Source organism: Oncorhynchus keta, chromosome 13, assembly GCF_023373465.1.
Source record: "Oncorhynchus keta strain PuntledgeMale-10-30-2019 chromosome 13, Oket_V2, whole genome shotgun sequence".
Lineage (NCBI taxonomy): Eukaryota > Metazoa > Chordata > Actinopteri > Salmoniformes > Salmonidae > Oncorhynchus > Oncorhynchus keta.
Genome location: NC_068433.1, coordinates 11,645,381 through 11,661,852, shown reverse-complemented (window position 1 = coordinate 11,661,852; position 16,472 = coordinate 11,645,381). Strand labels below are relative to the sequence as shown.

General features: G+C 50.6%; 1 protein-coding gene across 4 annotated transcripts in view; it reads right to left on the bottom strand.

The window, feature by feature from the left end:
• Window positions 1-16,472, bottom strand: part of LOC118376550 (VPS10 domain-containing receptor SorCS2-like) — a 507,846-nt gene that overhangs the window by 23,219 nt on the left and 468,155 nt on the right. For all 4 annotated transcript variants that reach the window (XM_052459345.1, XM_052459346.1, XM_052459347.1 and 1 more), the window contains 4 exons: window positions 2,404-2,524; window positions 2,018-2,151; window positions 1,080-1,208; window positions 499-670 (listed from right to left, as the gene is read on the bottom strand). In XM_052459345.1, the coding sequence (XP_052315305.1) occupies window positions 499-670; window positions 1,080-1,208; window positions 2,018-2,151; window positions 2,404-2,524 (556 nt within the window). The remainder of the gene's footprint in view (window positions 1-498; window positions 671-1,079; window positions 1,209-2,017; window positions 2,152-2,403; window positions 2,525-16,472) is intronic.

Here is a 16,472-nt window from a genome sequence, read left to right as displayed (position 1 = left end):
GTGAAGGATGCTTTGTTGCGAAATAGGATTCCAATTCTAGATTTAACTTTGGATTGGAGATGTTTGATGTGAGTTTGGAAGGAGAGTTTAAAGTCTAACCAGACACCTAGGTATTTATAGTTGTCCACATATTCTAAGTCAGAACCGTAGTGATGTTGGACAGGCGGGCAGGTGCAGGCAGCGATCGGTTGAAGAGCATGCATTTAGTTTTACTAGTATTTAAGAGCAGTTGGAGGCCACGGAAGGAGAGTTGTATGGCATTGAAGCTTGCCTGGAGGGTTGTTAACACAGTGTCCAAAGAAGGGCCAGAAGTATACAGAATGGTGTCGTCTGCTTAGAGGTGGATCAGAGACTCGCCTGGCTATGGCTATTACTAACTGGCTATTGTTACAATCACACAGACAAAGTCACAAAAACACATACATTTACTCCACACAGCCACACACAACTTCCCTACCCCCAGCATTTGCTCTCAATTCTGACTTAAGTAAACAGTACCTGCTCCTGGTGGACAATGAAGGTGATGTCATCACCAGGCGCCACAGCCAGCATCTGTCCTTTGATGCCCAGCTGGAGGCCTCTGGGCGGCAGCAGAGGACAGGTGTGCTGCTTGGCGCTCTGCTGCTTGTTCACTCCCCCTTCACACAAGTTGGACACAACCTTCCTGTACCTGCAACACAGCCGTACCAACGTCAGAAAACAGGGAGACTTGAGGTGTCGTATAGGTAGAGACGGGTGTACTAAAACAATCAATATGGGCTTTCCTTTATTGAGATAAGGTAGGGAGAGGGAGAGTGGTGAAAGCAATGTGTATGTGTTAGGGTTAGATTTTGGGTTAGGGGTTAGGGACAATAGGAATTTGAATGGGACTGAATTGTATGTCCCCACAAGGTTAGCTGCACAAGATTGTGTGTGTGTGTGTGTGTGTGTGTGTGTGTGTGTGTGTGTGTGTGTGTGTGTGTGTGTGTGTGTGTGTGTGTGTGTGTGTGTGTGTGTGTGTGTGTGTGTGTGTGTGTGTGTGTGTGTGTGTGTGTGTGTGTGTGTGTGCGAGTGCTTGCGTGTATGCTACTATTCCTCACCCAGTACTGGACTCAAAGTTGTGTCCCTGGTGACAGTCGTCAGGCGGTGAGTCTGGGTCGTGCCAGAAGTCAGCGAAGCATCTATCTCCCTCTGTTTTGAGGCTCTGGGCTCGTTCAAACCCATAGTCACTGAACACACAGAGGAAGAGGAGAACGTTACCCCCAGACACTGACCTAAGGCTAGTTAATGTTGCTCCCCCTGATGGTTGAGGCTAGGATTGGAGGATGGTCAACTGGTTCTAGAACAGTAGATAAGGGTCAACTGGTTCTAGAACAGTAGATAAGGGTAAACTGGTTCTAGAACAGTAGATAAGGGTAAACTGGTCCTAGAACAGTAGATAAGGGTAAACTGGTCCTAGAACAGTAGATAAGGGTAAACTGGTTCTAGAACAGTAGATAAGGGTAAACTGGTTCTAGAACAGTAGATAAGAGTAAACTGGTTCTAGAACAGTAGATAAGGGTAAACTGGTTCTAGAACAGTAGATAAGGGTAAACCGGTCCTAGAACAGTAGATAAGGGTAAACTGGTTCTAGAACAGTAGATAAGGGTAAACTGGTCCTAGAACAGTAGATAAGGGTAAGTTCCTTCCAGTTTGCATAGAAAGGGCAAAGGTCAAATACAGTTCATGAGCTCAATGATCGATAGACACCAACATCACACACGCCAACAGGATCAATATCAATTATCTAGTCTACATACAGCATCGATTGATTGTTTATAGTGAATTACAGTATTATTCTCATTCAGGAACAGAGTTCGAAATGAAAGATGATCCTCATTGAAAATACTTCTATTGGATTTTCAATTAATCTCCTAAGCAGAAAAGGAATCGAAGCCTAACCCTGACTGTGACGCATATCATATTTGTTTATCTCAAGTCTGTACCTTAAGTATAGTCTATTGCACTAGAGTGTGTTGGCTCTGGTGTGGCGTCTCACCAGTTGAAGTCTTTCTCGGAGCACTGGCAGGGCTTGGTAGTCAGGGCGGAGGTGTAGCTCCTCCCCTTGATACAGAACGCAGTGTCCTTCCTCTTCCTGAAACTCCTCTCCTGACCCATGATGCACTTCTCTCCCTGAGGAGGGCCAAAAGTATACATTTGCTAACTGTAAAGGTGCAGGATACACACAACATTTTTACAAAGACAGGAGTGTGTGTGTGTGTGTGTGTGTGTGTGTGTGTGTGTGTGTGTGTGTGTGTGTGTGTGTGTGTGTGTGTGTGTGTGTGTGTGTGTGTGTGTGTGTGTGTGTGTGTGTGTGTGTGTGTGTGTGTGTGTGTGTGTGTGAGTGTGTGAGTGTGTGTGTGTGTGTGTATGTGTGTTGACTACCTGCAGATCTGTGAGTTTCCAGGAGTCGTAGTCTCCCTCTGTACATTGTCTGGGGAATGACTGTCTGAAGTCCACCTTGACCAGCTCCCAGTCTGACCGATAGCTGATGTGACCGAACACCCTGGAGGGAGAGACACACAGGAGAAATACAGATCTAATATGATCATATTGTCATCACTTTGATGTCTGTTTACTGTCTACTGTCTTAGAAAACTGTAGATATTTCTTCATAAAGACTCGAGATGTGACTCCTGTACCATATCCACTGTCCACGGTCTCAGCCAACCCCCTCTTTTGGGAACAAGGCAGTCTGAAAGTAGCATTGTGACATGACAGCGCTCCAGCCTGACTCTTTTCATCAGCACTAATGAGTAGGGATCCACTTAAGGGCTCCTGGAAATGATACCTTTCTATAGTCCATACTTTGCATATTAAACACACAGATGCCCCAGGAAATTATGAGGGCCTCCAAAGCCATTGACTGCTCTGCATATAAGATTGGCTTGGCGTTAATGTGTTTTTATAAAGTCAAAGGCGTTCATAAAAGCATCGAATGATAGCAGATCAAATTGAGTTGTACAATTTATATCCACTAGGTGGCGATATACCATTCAGTAAAAAGGAGGAAATACAAAAATGTACTTGTGTTAAAATGGAACAATTCCAAGTCTGCATGTTCTTTAAGGAACAAATAGATGTGAAAACATGGCATCAGTTGTGTTATGTATGCGACAATGTAACCCGGGTGTCTGGTTAGACTGTAAACTCTTCTTCCGGACTCATATCAAACATCTCCAATCCAAAATCAAATCTAGAATCTGCTTTTTATTTCACAACAACGCCTCCTTCACGCAAGCCGCCAAACTTACACTAGTAAAACTGACTATCCTACCGACCCTCGACTTCGGCGATGTCATCTACAAAATAGCTTCCAATACTCTACTTAGCAAATTGGATGTAGTCTATCACAGTGCCATCCGTTTTGTTACCAAATCAACTTATACCACCCACCACTGCGACCTGTATGCTCTAGTCGGCTGGCCCTCGCTACATATTCGTCGCCAGACCCACTGGCTCCAGGTCATCTATAAGTCTATGCTCGGTAAAGCTTCGCCTTATCTCAGCTCACTGGTCACGATAACCACACCCACCCGTAGCATGCGCTCCAGCAGGTATATCTCACTGGTCATCCCCAAAGCCAACACCTCTTTTGGCCGCCTTTCCTTCCAGTTCTCTGCTGCCAATGCCTGGAACGAATTGCAAAAATCGCTGAAGCTGGAGACTTACATTTCCCTCACTATCTTTAAACATCAGCTATCTGAGCAGCTAGCCGATCGCTGCAGCTGTACATAGCCCATCTGTAAATAGCCCACCCAATCTACCTACCACATCCCCATATTGTTTATATTTACTTTGCTGCTCTTTGCACACCAGTATCACTACTTACACACCATCATCTCTTCATCATCATCTGCTCATCTATCACTCCAGTGTTAATCTGATAAATTGCAATTACTTTGCTATTATGGCCTATTTATTGCCTACCTCCTCATGCCATTTGCACACACTGTATATAGACATATAGACTTTTTTTCTATTTTTCTACTGTACGCTTGTTTATTCCATGTAATTCTGTGTTGTTGTTTCTGTCGCACTGCTTTGCTTTATCTTGGCCAGGTCGCAGATGTAAATGAGAACGTGTTCTCAAGTAGCCTACCTGGTTAAATAATGGTGAAATATAATAAATAAAAATAAAACCAATTCTAACATGATTTAACCCATTCTAACATGATTTAACCCATTCTAACAGGATTTAACCCATTCTAACATGATTTAACCCATTCTAACAGGATTTAACCCATTCTAACAGGATTTAACCCATTCTGACAGGATTTAACCCATTCTAACAGGATGTAACCCATTCGAACAGGATTTAATCCATTCTAATATAATTTAACCCATTCTAATAGGATTTAACCCATTCTAACAGGATTTAACCCATTCTAACAGGATTTAACCCATTCTAACAGGATTTAACCCATTCTGACAGGATTTAACCCATTCTAATAGGATTTAACCCATTCTAATAGGATTTTAGGATTTAACCCATTCTAACAGGATTTAACCCATTCTAACAGGATTTAACCCATTCTAATAGGATGTAACCCATTCAAACATGATTTAACCCATTCTAACAGGAATGAACCCATTCTAATAGGATTTAACCCATTCTAACAGGATTTAACCCATTCTAATAGGATTTAACCCATTCTAACAGGATTTAACCCATTCTAACAGGATTTAACCCATTCTAATAGGATTTAACCCATTCTAATAGGATTTTAGGATTTAACCCATTCTAACATGATTTAACCCATTCTAACAGGAATTAACCCATTCTAACAGGATTTAACCCATTATAACAGGATTTAACCCATTCTAATAGGATTTAACCCATTCTAACAGGATTTAACCCATTCTAATATGATTTAACCCATTCTAATAGGATTTTAGGATTTAACCCATTCTAACAGGATTTAACCCATTCTAATAGGATTTAACCAATTCTAATAGGATTTAACCCATTCTAACAGGATTTAACCCATTCTAATAGGATTTTAGGATTTAACCCATTCTAACAGGATTTAACCCATTCTAATAGGATGTAACCCATTCAAACATGATTTAATCCATTCTAATAGAATTTAACCCATTCTAATAGGATTTAACCCATTCTAACAGGATTTAACCCATTCTAACATGATTTAACCCATTCTAACAGGATTTAACCCATTCTAACAGGAATTAACCCATTCTAATAGGATTTAACCCATTCTAACATGATTTAACCCATTCTAATAGGATTTAACCCATTCTAACAGGATTTAACCGATTCTAACAGGATTTAACCCATTCTAATAGGATTTAACCCATTCTAATAGGATTTTAGGATTTAACCCATTCTAACAGGATTTAACCCATTCTAACAGGATTTAACCCATTCTAATAGGATTTAACCCATTCTAACAGGATTTAACCCATTCTGACAGGATTTAACCCATTCTAATATGATTTAACCCATTCTAATAGGATTTTAGGATTTAACCCATTCTAACAGGATTTAACCCATTCTAATAGGATTTAACCCATTCTAATAGGATTTAACCCATTCTAATAGGATTTTAGGATTTAACCCATTCTAACAGGATTTAACCCATTCTAATAGGATTTAACCCATTCTAATAGGATTTAACCCATTCTAATAGGATTTAACCCATTCTAACAGGATTTAACCCATTCTAACAGGATTTAACCCATTCTAATAGGATTTAATCCATTCTCATAGGATTTAACCCATTCTAATAGGATTTAACCCATTCTAACAGGATTTAACCCATTCTAACAGGATTTAACCCATTCTAATAGGATTTAACCCATTCTAATAGGATTTAACCCATTCTAATAGGATTTTAGGATTTAACCCATTCTAACAGGATTTAACCCATTCTAATAGGATTTAACCCATTCTAATAGGATTTAACCCATTCTAACAGGATTTAACCCATTCTAACAGGATTTAACCCATTCTAATAGGATTTAATCCATTCTCATAGGATGTAATCCATTCTCATAGGCAGCAAATGACTTTCTATTGTGAATGGTGGATGTCAGCCCACAAATAAGAGGGTGTTGTGTTATCCCCCTCCCTCTCCCTCCTTCTCTCCCTCTCTCTCTCTCTCTCTCTCTCTCTCTCTCTCTCTCTCTCTCTCTCTCTCTCTCTCTCTCTCTCTCTCTCTCTCTCTCCCCCTCTCTCTCTCTCTCTCTCTCTCTCTCTCTCTATCTCTCTCCTCTCTGTCAATCTAGCATGTGACAAGTCACAGTTTTTACCTTCCAAGGCTCTTGTCATTAGTATGTGAAGAGGACTCTCTCCCTTCCAGCCTGTCCTTGCTGCTAAGTCCCTGGTCAAAGAGTGTTCCACCGTCAAAAATCGAAGACAGTTGTCCTCTACATGTAAATATACATTTGGAAATTTTAGCTCTTATCCAGAGCGACTTCCAGGAGAAATTAGGGTTAATTACCTTGCTCAAGGGAACATTGACAGACTTTTCACCGAGTCTACTCGAGGATTCAAACCAGTAGCCTTTCGGTTACTGTCCCAACGATAGGCTACCTGCCGCACTGGAAGCAGATGGGGCATGTGTGTGAGTCATCCCTGACCATTGTTGTTCTGTTATTTCAGGATTGTGTCCTCTCTCTACACCCCCCTCCACCACCACCATCTCTGTTACACCCCCTCCACCACCACCACCTCTGTTACACCCCCCTCCACCACCACCATCTCTGTTACACCCCCTTCCACCACCACCATCTCTGTTACTCCCCCCTCCACCACCACCATCTCTGTTACACCCCCCTCCACCACCACCATCTCTGTTACACCCCCCTCCACCATCACCATCTCTGTTACACCACCTCCACCACCACCATCTCTGTTACACCACCTCCACCATCTCTGTTACACCCCCTCCACCATCTCTGTTACACCCCCTCCACCATCACCATCTCTGTTACACCCCCTCCACCACCACCATCTCTGTTACACCCCCTCCACCATCACCATCTCTGTTACACCCCACCATCCACCACCACCATCTCTGTTACACCCCTCCACCATCTCTGTTACACCCCCACCACCACCACCATCTCTGTTACACCCCCTCCACCATCTCTGTTACACCCCCACCCCACCACCACCACCATCTCTGTTACACCCCCTCCACCATCACCATCTCTGTTACACCCCCTCCACCACCACCATCTCTGTTACACCCCCTCCACCTCCACCATCTCTGTTACACCCCCTCCACCTCCACCATCTCTGTTACACCCCCTCCACCTCCACCATCTCTGTTACACCACCACCTCTCTCTGTTACACCCCCTCCACCACCACCATCTCTGTTACACCCCCTCCACCACCACCATCTCTGTTACACCCCCTCCACCACCACCATCTCTGTTACCTCCACCCCTGTTACACCCCCTCCACCTCCACCATCTCTGTTACACCCCCTCCACCTCCACCATCTCTGTAACACCCCCCTCCACCTCCACCATCTCTGTTACACCCCCCTCCACCACCACCATCTCTGTTACACCCCCCTCCACCTCCACCATCTCTGTTACACCCCCCTCCACCTCCACCATCTCTGTTATTCACCCCCTCCACCACCATCACATTCTCTGTTACACCCCCCTCCACCACCACCATCTCTGTTACACCCCCCTCCACCACCACTATCTCTGTTACACCCCCTCCACCATCACCATCTCTGTTACACCCCCCTCCACCTCCACCATCTCTGTTACTCCCCCCTCCACCACCACCATCTCTGTTACACCCCCCTCCACCACCACCATCTCTGTTACACCCCCCTGCACCATCACCATCTCTGTTACACCACCTCCACCACCACCATCTCTGTTACACCACCTCCACCATCTTTGTTACACCCCCTCCACCATCTGTGTTACACCCCCTCCACCATCACCATCTCTGTTACACCCCCCTCCACCACCACCATCTCTGTTACACCCCCCTCCACCACCACCATCTCTGTTACACCCCCTCCACCATCTCTGTTACACCCCCCTCCACCACCACCATCTCTGTTACACCCCCCTCCACCATCACGATCTCTGTTACACCCCCCTCCACCACCACCATCTCTGTTACACCCCCTCCACCTCCACCATCTCTGTTACACCCCCCTCCACCTCCACCATCTCTGTTACACCCCCCTCCACCTCCACCATCTCTGTTACACCCCCCTCCACCTCCACCATCTCTGTTACACCCCCCTCCACCTCCACCATCTCTGTTACACCCCCCTCCACCTCCACCATCTCTGTTACACCCCCCTCCACCACCACCATCTCTGTTACACCCCCCTCCACCTCCACCATCTCTGTTACACCCCCCTCCACCTCCACCATCTCTGTTACACCCCCCTCCACCACCACCACATTCTCTGTTACACCCCCTCCACCACCACCATCTCTGTTACACCCCCCTCCACCGCCACTATCTCTGTTACACCCCCCTCCACCATCACCATCTCTGTTACACCCCCTTCCACCTCCACCATCTCTGTTACACCCCCCTCCACCACCACCATATCTGTTACACCCCCCTCCATCAACTCTGTTACACCCCCCCTCCACCACCACCATCTCTGTTACACCCCCCTCCACCATCTCTGTTACTCCTCCCTCCACCATCTCTGTTACTCCTCCCTCCACCATCTCTGTTACACCCCCCTCCACCTCCACCATCTCTGTTACTCCTCCCTCCACCATCTCTGTTACACCCCCCTCCACCTCCACCATCTCTGTTACACCCCCCTCCACCACCACCACATTCTCTGTTACACCCCCCTCCACCACCACTATCTCTGTTACACCCCCCTCCATCATCTCTGTTACACCCCCCTCCACCATCTCTGTTACACCCCCCTCCACCACCACCACATTCTCTGTTACACCCCCCTCCACCACCACCATCTCTGTTACACCCCCCTCCACCACCACCCCCCTCCACCATCTCTGTTACACCCCCTCCACCACCACCACATTCTCTGTTACACCCCCTCCACCACCACTATCTCTGTTACACCCCCTCCATCATCTCTGTTACACCCCCTCCACCATCTCTGTTACACCCCCTCCACCACCACCACATTCTCTGTTACACCCCCTCCACCACCACCATCTCTGTTACACCCCCTCCACCACCACCCCTCCACCATCTCTGTTACACCCCCTCCACCATCTCTGTTACACCCCCTCCACCATCTCTGTTACTCCTCCCTCCACCATCTCTGTTACTCCTCCCTCCACCACCACCATCTCTGTTACCCCCCTCCACCATCTCTGTTATCCACCATTTCTGTTACTCCTCCTCCACCATCTCTGTTACTCCTCCCTCCACCATCTCTGTTCCTCCTCCCTCCACCATCTCTGTTACACCCCCTCCACCATCTCTGTTACACCCCCTCCACCATTTCTGTTACTCCTCCCTCCACCATCTCTGTTACTCCTCCCTCCACCATTTATGTTACACCCCCCTCCACCATTTCTGTTACTCCTCCCTCCACCATTTCTGTTACTCCTCCCACCACCATCTCTGTTACACCCCCATCCACCACCACCATCTCTGTTACACCTCCATCCACCACCACCATCTCTGTTACTCCCCCCTCCACCACCACCATCTCTGTTACACCCCTCCACCACCACCACCATCTCTGTTACACCCCCCTCCACCACCACCATCTCTGTTACACCCCCCTCCACCACCACCACCATCTCTGTTACACCCCCCTCCACCACCACCATCTCTGTTACACCCCCCTCCACCATCACCATCTCTGTTACACCCCCCTCCACCACCACCACCATCTCTGTTACACCCCCCACCACCACCATCTCTGTTACACCCCCTCCACCATCACCATCTCTGTTACACCCCCTCCACCACCACCATCTCTGTTACACCCCCTCCACCATCTCTGTTACACCCCCTCCACCACCACCATCTCTGTTACACCCCCCTCCACCATCACGATCTCTGTTACACCCCCCTCCACCACCACCATCTCTGTTACACCCCCCTCCACCTGCACCATCTCTGATACACCCCCTCCACCTCCACCATCTCTGTTACACCCCCCTCCACCTCCACCATCTCTGTTACACCCCCTCCACCACCACCACCACATTCTCTGTTACACCCCCTCCACCACCACCATCTCTGTTACACCCCCTCCACCACCACTATCTCTGTTACACCCCCCTCCACCACCACCATCTCTGTTACACCCCCTCCACCACCACCATCTCTGTTACACCCCCTCCACCACCACCATCTCTGTTACACCCCCCTCCACCACCACCATCTCTGTTACACGCCCCTCCACCTCCACCATCTCTGTTACACCCCCCTCCACCTCCACCATCTCTGTTACACCCCCCTCCACCTCCACCATCTCTGTTACACCCCCCTCCACCTCCACCATCTCTGTTACACCCCCCTCCACCTCCACCATCTCTGTTACACCCCCCTCCACCACCACCATCTCTGTTACACCCCCCTCCACCTCCACCATCTCTGTTACACCCCCCTCCACCTCCACCATCTCTGTTACACCCCCCTCCACCTCCACCATCTCTGTTACACCCCCCTCCACCACCACCATCTCTGTTACAACCCCTCCACCTCCACCATCTCTGTTACACCCCCTCCACCTCCACCATCTCTGTTACACCCCCTCCACCACCATCACATTCTCTGTTACACCCTCCACCACCACCATCTCTGTTACACCCCTCCACCACCACTATCTCTGTTACACCCCCTCCACCATCACCATCTCTGTTACACCCCCTCCACCTCCACCATCTCTGTTACTCCCCCTCCACCACCACCATCTCTGTTACACCCCCTCCACCACCACCATCTCTGTTACACCCCCTGCACCATCACCATCTCTGTTACACCACCTCCACCACCATCTGTTACACCACCTCCACCATCTTTGTTACACCCCCTCCACCATCTCTGTTACACCCCCTCCACCATCACCATCTCTGTTACACCCCCTCCACCACCACCATCTCTGTTACACCCCCTCCACCACCACCATCTCTGTTACACCCCCTCCACCATCTCTGTTACACCCCCTCCACCACCACCATCTCTGTTACACCCCCTCCACCATCACGATCTCTGTTACACCCCCTCCACCACCACCATCTCTGTTACACCCCCCTCCACCTCCACCATCTCTGTTACACCCCCCTCCACCATCTCTGTTACACCCCCTCCACCTCCGCCATCTCTGTTACACCCCCCTCCACCTCCACCATCTCTGTTACACCCCCCTCCACCTCCACCATCTCTGTTACACCCCCCTCCACCTCCACCATCTCTGTTACACCCCCCTCCACCTCCACCATCTCTGTTACACCCCCCTCCACCTCCACCATCTCTGTTACACCCCCCTCCACCTCCACCATCTCTGTTACACCCCCTCCACCACCACCACATTCTCTGTTACACCCCCCTCCACCACCACCATCTCTGTTACACCCCCTCCACCGCCACTATCTCTGTTACACCCCCTCCACCATCACCATCTCTGTTACACCCCTTCCACCTCCACCATCTCTGTTACACCCCCTCCACCACCACCATATCTGTTACACCCCCTCCATCAACTCTGTTACACCCCCCCTCCACCACCACCATCTCTGTTACACCCCCCTCCACCATCTCTGTTACTCCTCCCTCCACCATCTCTGTTACTCCTCCCTCCACCATCTCTGTTACACCCCCTCCACCTCCACCATCTCTGTTACTCCTCCCTCCACCATCTCTGTTACACCCCCCTCCACCTCCACCATCTCTGTTACACCCCCTCCACCACCACCACATTCTCTGTTACACCCCCTCCACCACCACTATCTCTGTTACACCCCCTCCATCATCTCTGTTACACCCCCTCCACCATCTCTGTTACACCCCCCCACCACCACCACATTCTCTGTTACACCCCCTCCACCACCACCATCTCTGTTACACCCCCTCCACCACCATCCACCATCTCTGTTACACCCCCTCCACCATCTCTGTTCCTCCTCCCACCACCATCTCTGTTACTCCTCCCATCACCATCTCTGATTACACCCCCTCCACCACCACCCCCTCCACCATCTCTGTTACACCCCCTCCACCATCTCTGATACACCCCCTCCACCTCCACCATCTCTGTTACACCCCCTCCACCACCACCCCCTCCACCATCTCTGTTACACCCCTCCACCATCTCTGTTCCTCCTCCCACCACCATCTCTGTTCCTCCTCCCATCACCATCTCTGATACCCCCTCCACCATCTCTGTTCCACCTCCATCCACCACCACCATCTCTGTTACACCCCCTCCACCATCACCATCTCTGTTACACCCCTCCACCACCACCATCTCTGTTACACCCCCTCCACCACCACCATCTCTGTTACACCCCCTCCACCACCACCATCTCTGTTACACCCCTCCACCACCACCATCTCTGTTACCTTCTCTCTGTTACACCCCTCCACCACCACCATCTCTGTTACACCCCTCCACCACCACCATCTCTGTTACACCCCTCCACCACCACCACCATCTCTGTTACACCCCCCTCCACCACCACCATCTCTGTTACACCCCCTCCACCACCACCACCATCTCTGTTACACCCTCCACCACCACCATCTCTGTTACACCCCCTCCACCATCTCTGTTACATCCCCTCCACCACCACCATCTCTGTTACACCCCTCCACCACCACCACCATCTCTGTTACACCCCCTCCACCACCACCATCTCTGTTACACCCCCTCCACCATCTCTGTTACATCCCCCTCCACCACCACCATCTCTGTTACACCCCCTCCACCACCACCACCACCATCTCTGTTACACCCCCTCCACCACCACCATCTCTGTTACACCCCCTCCACCATCTCTGTTACATCCCCTCCACCATCTCTGTTACACCCCTCCACCACCACCACCATCTCTGTTACATCCCCCTCCACCACCACCATCTCTGTTACACCCCCTCCACCATCTCTGTTACATCCCCCTCCACCACCACCATCTCTGTTACTCCCCCTCCACCTCCACCATCTCTGTTACACCCCCTCCACCACCACCACCATCTCTGTTACACCCCCCTCCACCACCACCATATCTGTTACACCCCCCTCCATCAACTCTGTTACACCCCCCCTCCACCACCACCATCTCTGTTACACCCCTCCACCATCTCTGTTACTCCTCCCTCCACCATCTCTGTTACACCCCCTCCACCTCCACCATCTCTGTTACTCCTCCCTCCACCATCTCTGTTACACCCCCTCCACCTCCACCATCTCTGTTACACCCCCTCCACCACCACCACATTCTCTGTTACACCCCCTCCACCACCACTATCTCTGTTACACCCTCCATCATCTCTGTTACACCCCCTCCACCACCACCATCTCTGTTACACCCCCTCCACCTCCACCATCTCTGTTACACCCTCCACCACCACCACATTCTCTGTTACACCCCTCCACCACCACCATCTCTGTTACACCCCCCTCCACCACCACCCCTCTCCACCATCTCTGTTACACCCCCCTCCACCATCTCTGTTACTCCTCCCTCCACCATCTCTGTTACTCCTCCCTCTACCACCACCATCTCTGTTACACCCCCCTCCACCATCTCTGTTACACCCCCCTCCACCATTTCTGTTACTCCTCCCTCCACCATCTCTGTTACTCCTCCCTCCACCATCTCTGTTACTCCTCCCTCCACCATCTCTGTTACACCCCCCTCCACCATCTCTGTTACACCCCCTCCACCATCTCTGTTACTCCTCCCTCCACCATCTCTGTTACTCCCCCCTCCACCATCTCTGTTACTCCTCCCTCCACCATTTCTGTTACTCCTCCCACCACCATCTCTGTTACACCTCCCTCCACCATCTCTGTTACACGTCCATCCACCACCACCATCTCTGTTACACCCCCCTCCACCACCACCATCTCTGTTACACCCTCCACCACCACCATCTCTGTTACACCCCCCTCCACCATCACCATCTCTGTTACACCCCTCCACCACCACCATCTCTGTTACACCCCCTCCACCACCACCATCTCTGTTACACCCCCTCCACCACCACCATCTCTGTTACACCCCCTCCACCATCTCTGTTACATCCCCCCACCACCATCTCTGTTACTCCTCCACCCACCATTTCTGTTACTCCTCCACCACCATCTCTGTTACACCCCCTCCACCACCACCATCTCTGTTACACCCCCTCCACCACCACCATCTCTGTTACACCCCCTCCACCACCACCATCTCTGTTACACCCCCCTCCACCACCATCTCTGTTACATCCCCTCCACCACCACCATCTCTGTTACACCTCCTCAACCACCACCATCTCTGTTACACCCCCTCCACCACCACCACCATCTCTGTTACACCCCCCTCCTCCACCACCACTATCTCTGTTACACCTCCCTCCACCATCACGATCTCTGTTACACCCCCTCCACCACCACCACCATCTCTGTTACACCCCCCTCCACCACCACCACATTCTCTGTTACACCCCCCTCCACCACCACTATCTCTGTTACACCCCCCTCCACCATCACCATCTCTGTTACACCCCCCTCCACCACCACCATCTCTGTTACACACCCCTCCACCTCCACCATTTCTGTTACACCCCCCTCCACCTCCATCATCTCTGTTACACCCCCCTCCACCTCCACCATCTCTGTTACACACCCCTCCACCTCCACCATTTCTGTTACACCCCTCCACCTCCACCATCTCTGTTACACCCCCCTCCACCACCACCATCTCTGTTACACCCCCCTCCACCACCACCATCTCTGTTACACCCCCCTCCATCATCTCTGTTACTCCTCCCTCCACCATCTCTGTTACTCCTCCCTCCACCACCACCATCTCTGTTACACCCCCCTCCACCACCATCTCTGTTACACCCCCCTCCACCATCTCTGTTACACCCCCCTCCACCATCTCTGTTACTCCTCCCTCCACCATCTCTGTTACTCCTCCCTCCACCATCTCTGTTACTCCTCCCTCCACCATCTCTGTTACACCCCCCTCCACCACCACCATCTCTGTTACACCCCCCTCCACCACCACCATCTCTGTTACTCCCCCCTCCACCACCACCATCTCTGTTACTCCTCCATCCACCACCACCATCTCTGTTACACCCCCTCCACCACCACCATCTCTGTTACACCCCCCTCCACCATCTCTGTTACTCCTCCCTCCACCATCTCTGTTACACCCCCCTCCACCATCTCTGTTACTCCTCCCTCCACCACCACCATCTCTGTTACACCCCCCTCCACCATCTCTGTTACTCCTCCCTCCACCATCTCTGTTACACCCCTCCACCATCTCTGTTACTCCTCCCTCCACCACCACCATCTCTGTTACCCCCCACCACCATCTCTGTTACTCCTCCCTCCACCATCTCTGTTACCCCTCCACCATCTCTGTTACTCCTCCCTCCACCATCTCTGTTACACCCCCCACCACCATCTCTGTTACTCCCCCTCCACCACCACCACCATCTCTGTTACACCCCCTCCACCACCACAATCTCTGTTACTCCCCTCCACCACCACCATCTCTGTTACACCCCCCTCCACCATCTCTGTTACACCCCTCCACCATCTCTGTTACTCCTCCCTCCACCATCTCTGTTACTCCTCCCTCAACCACCACCATCTCTGTTACTCCTCCCTCCACCATCTCTGTTACACCCCCCTCCACCATCTCTGTTACTCCTCCCTCCACCATCTCTGTTACTCCTCCCTCCACCATCTCTGTTACACCCCCCTCCACCATCTCTGTTACTCCTCCCTCCACCATCTCTGTTACACCCCCCTCCACCATCTCTGTTACTCCTCCCTCCACCATCTCTGTTACACCCCCCTCCACCATCTCTGTTACACCCCCCTCCACCATCTCTGTTACTCCTCCCTCCACCATCTCTGTTACTCCTCCCTCAACCATCTCTGTTACTCCCCCTCCACCATCTCTGTTACTCCTCCCTCAACCATCTCTGTTACACCCCCTCCACCATCTCTGTTACACCCCCTCCACCATCTCTGTTACACCCCCTCCACCATCTCTGTTACTCCTCCCTCCACCATCTCTGTTACTCCTCCCTCAACCATCTCTGTTACATCCCCCTCCACCATCTCTGTTACTCCTCCTCCACCATCTCTGTTACTCCTCCCTCCACCATCTCTGTTACACCCCCTCCACCATCTCTGTTACACCCCCTCCACCATCTCTGTTACTCCTCCCTCCACCATCTCTGTTACTCCTCCCTCAACCATCTCTGTTACTCCTCCCTCCACCATCTCTGTTACTCCCCCCTCCACCATCTCTGTTACTCCT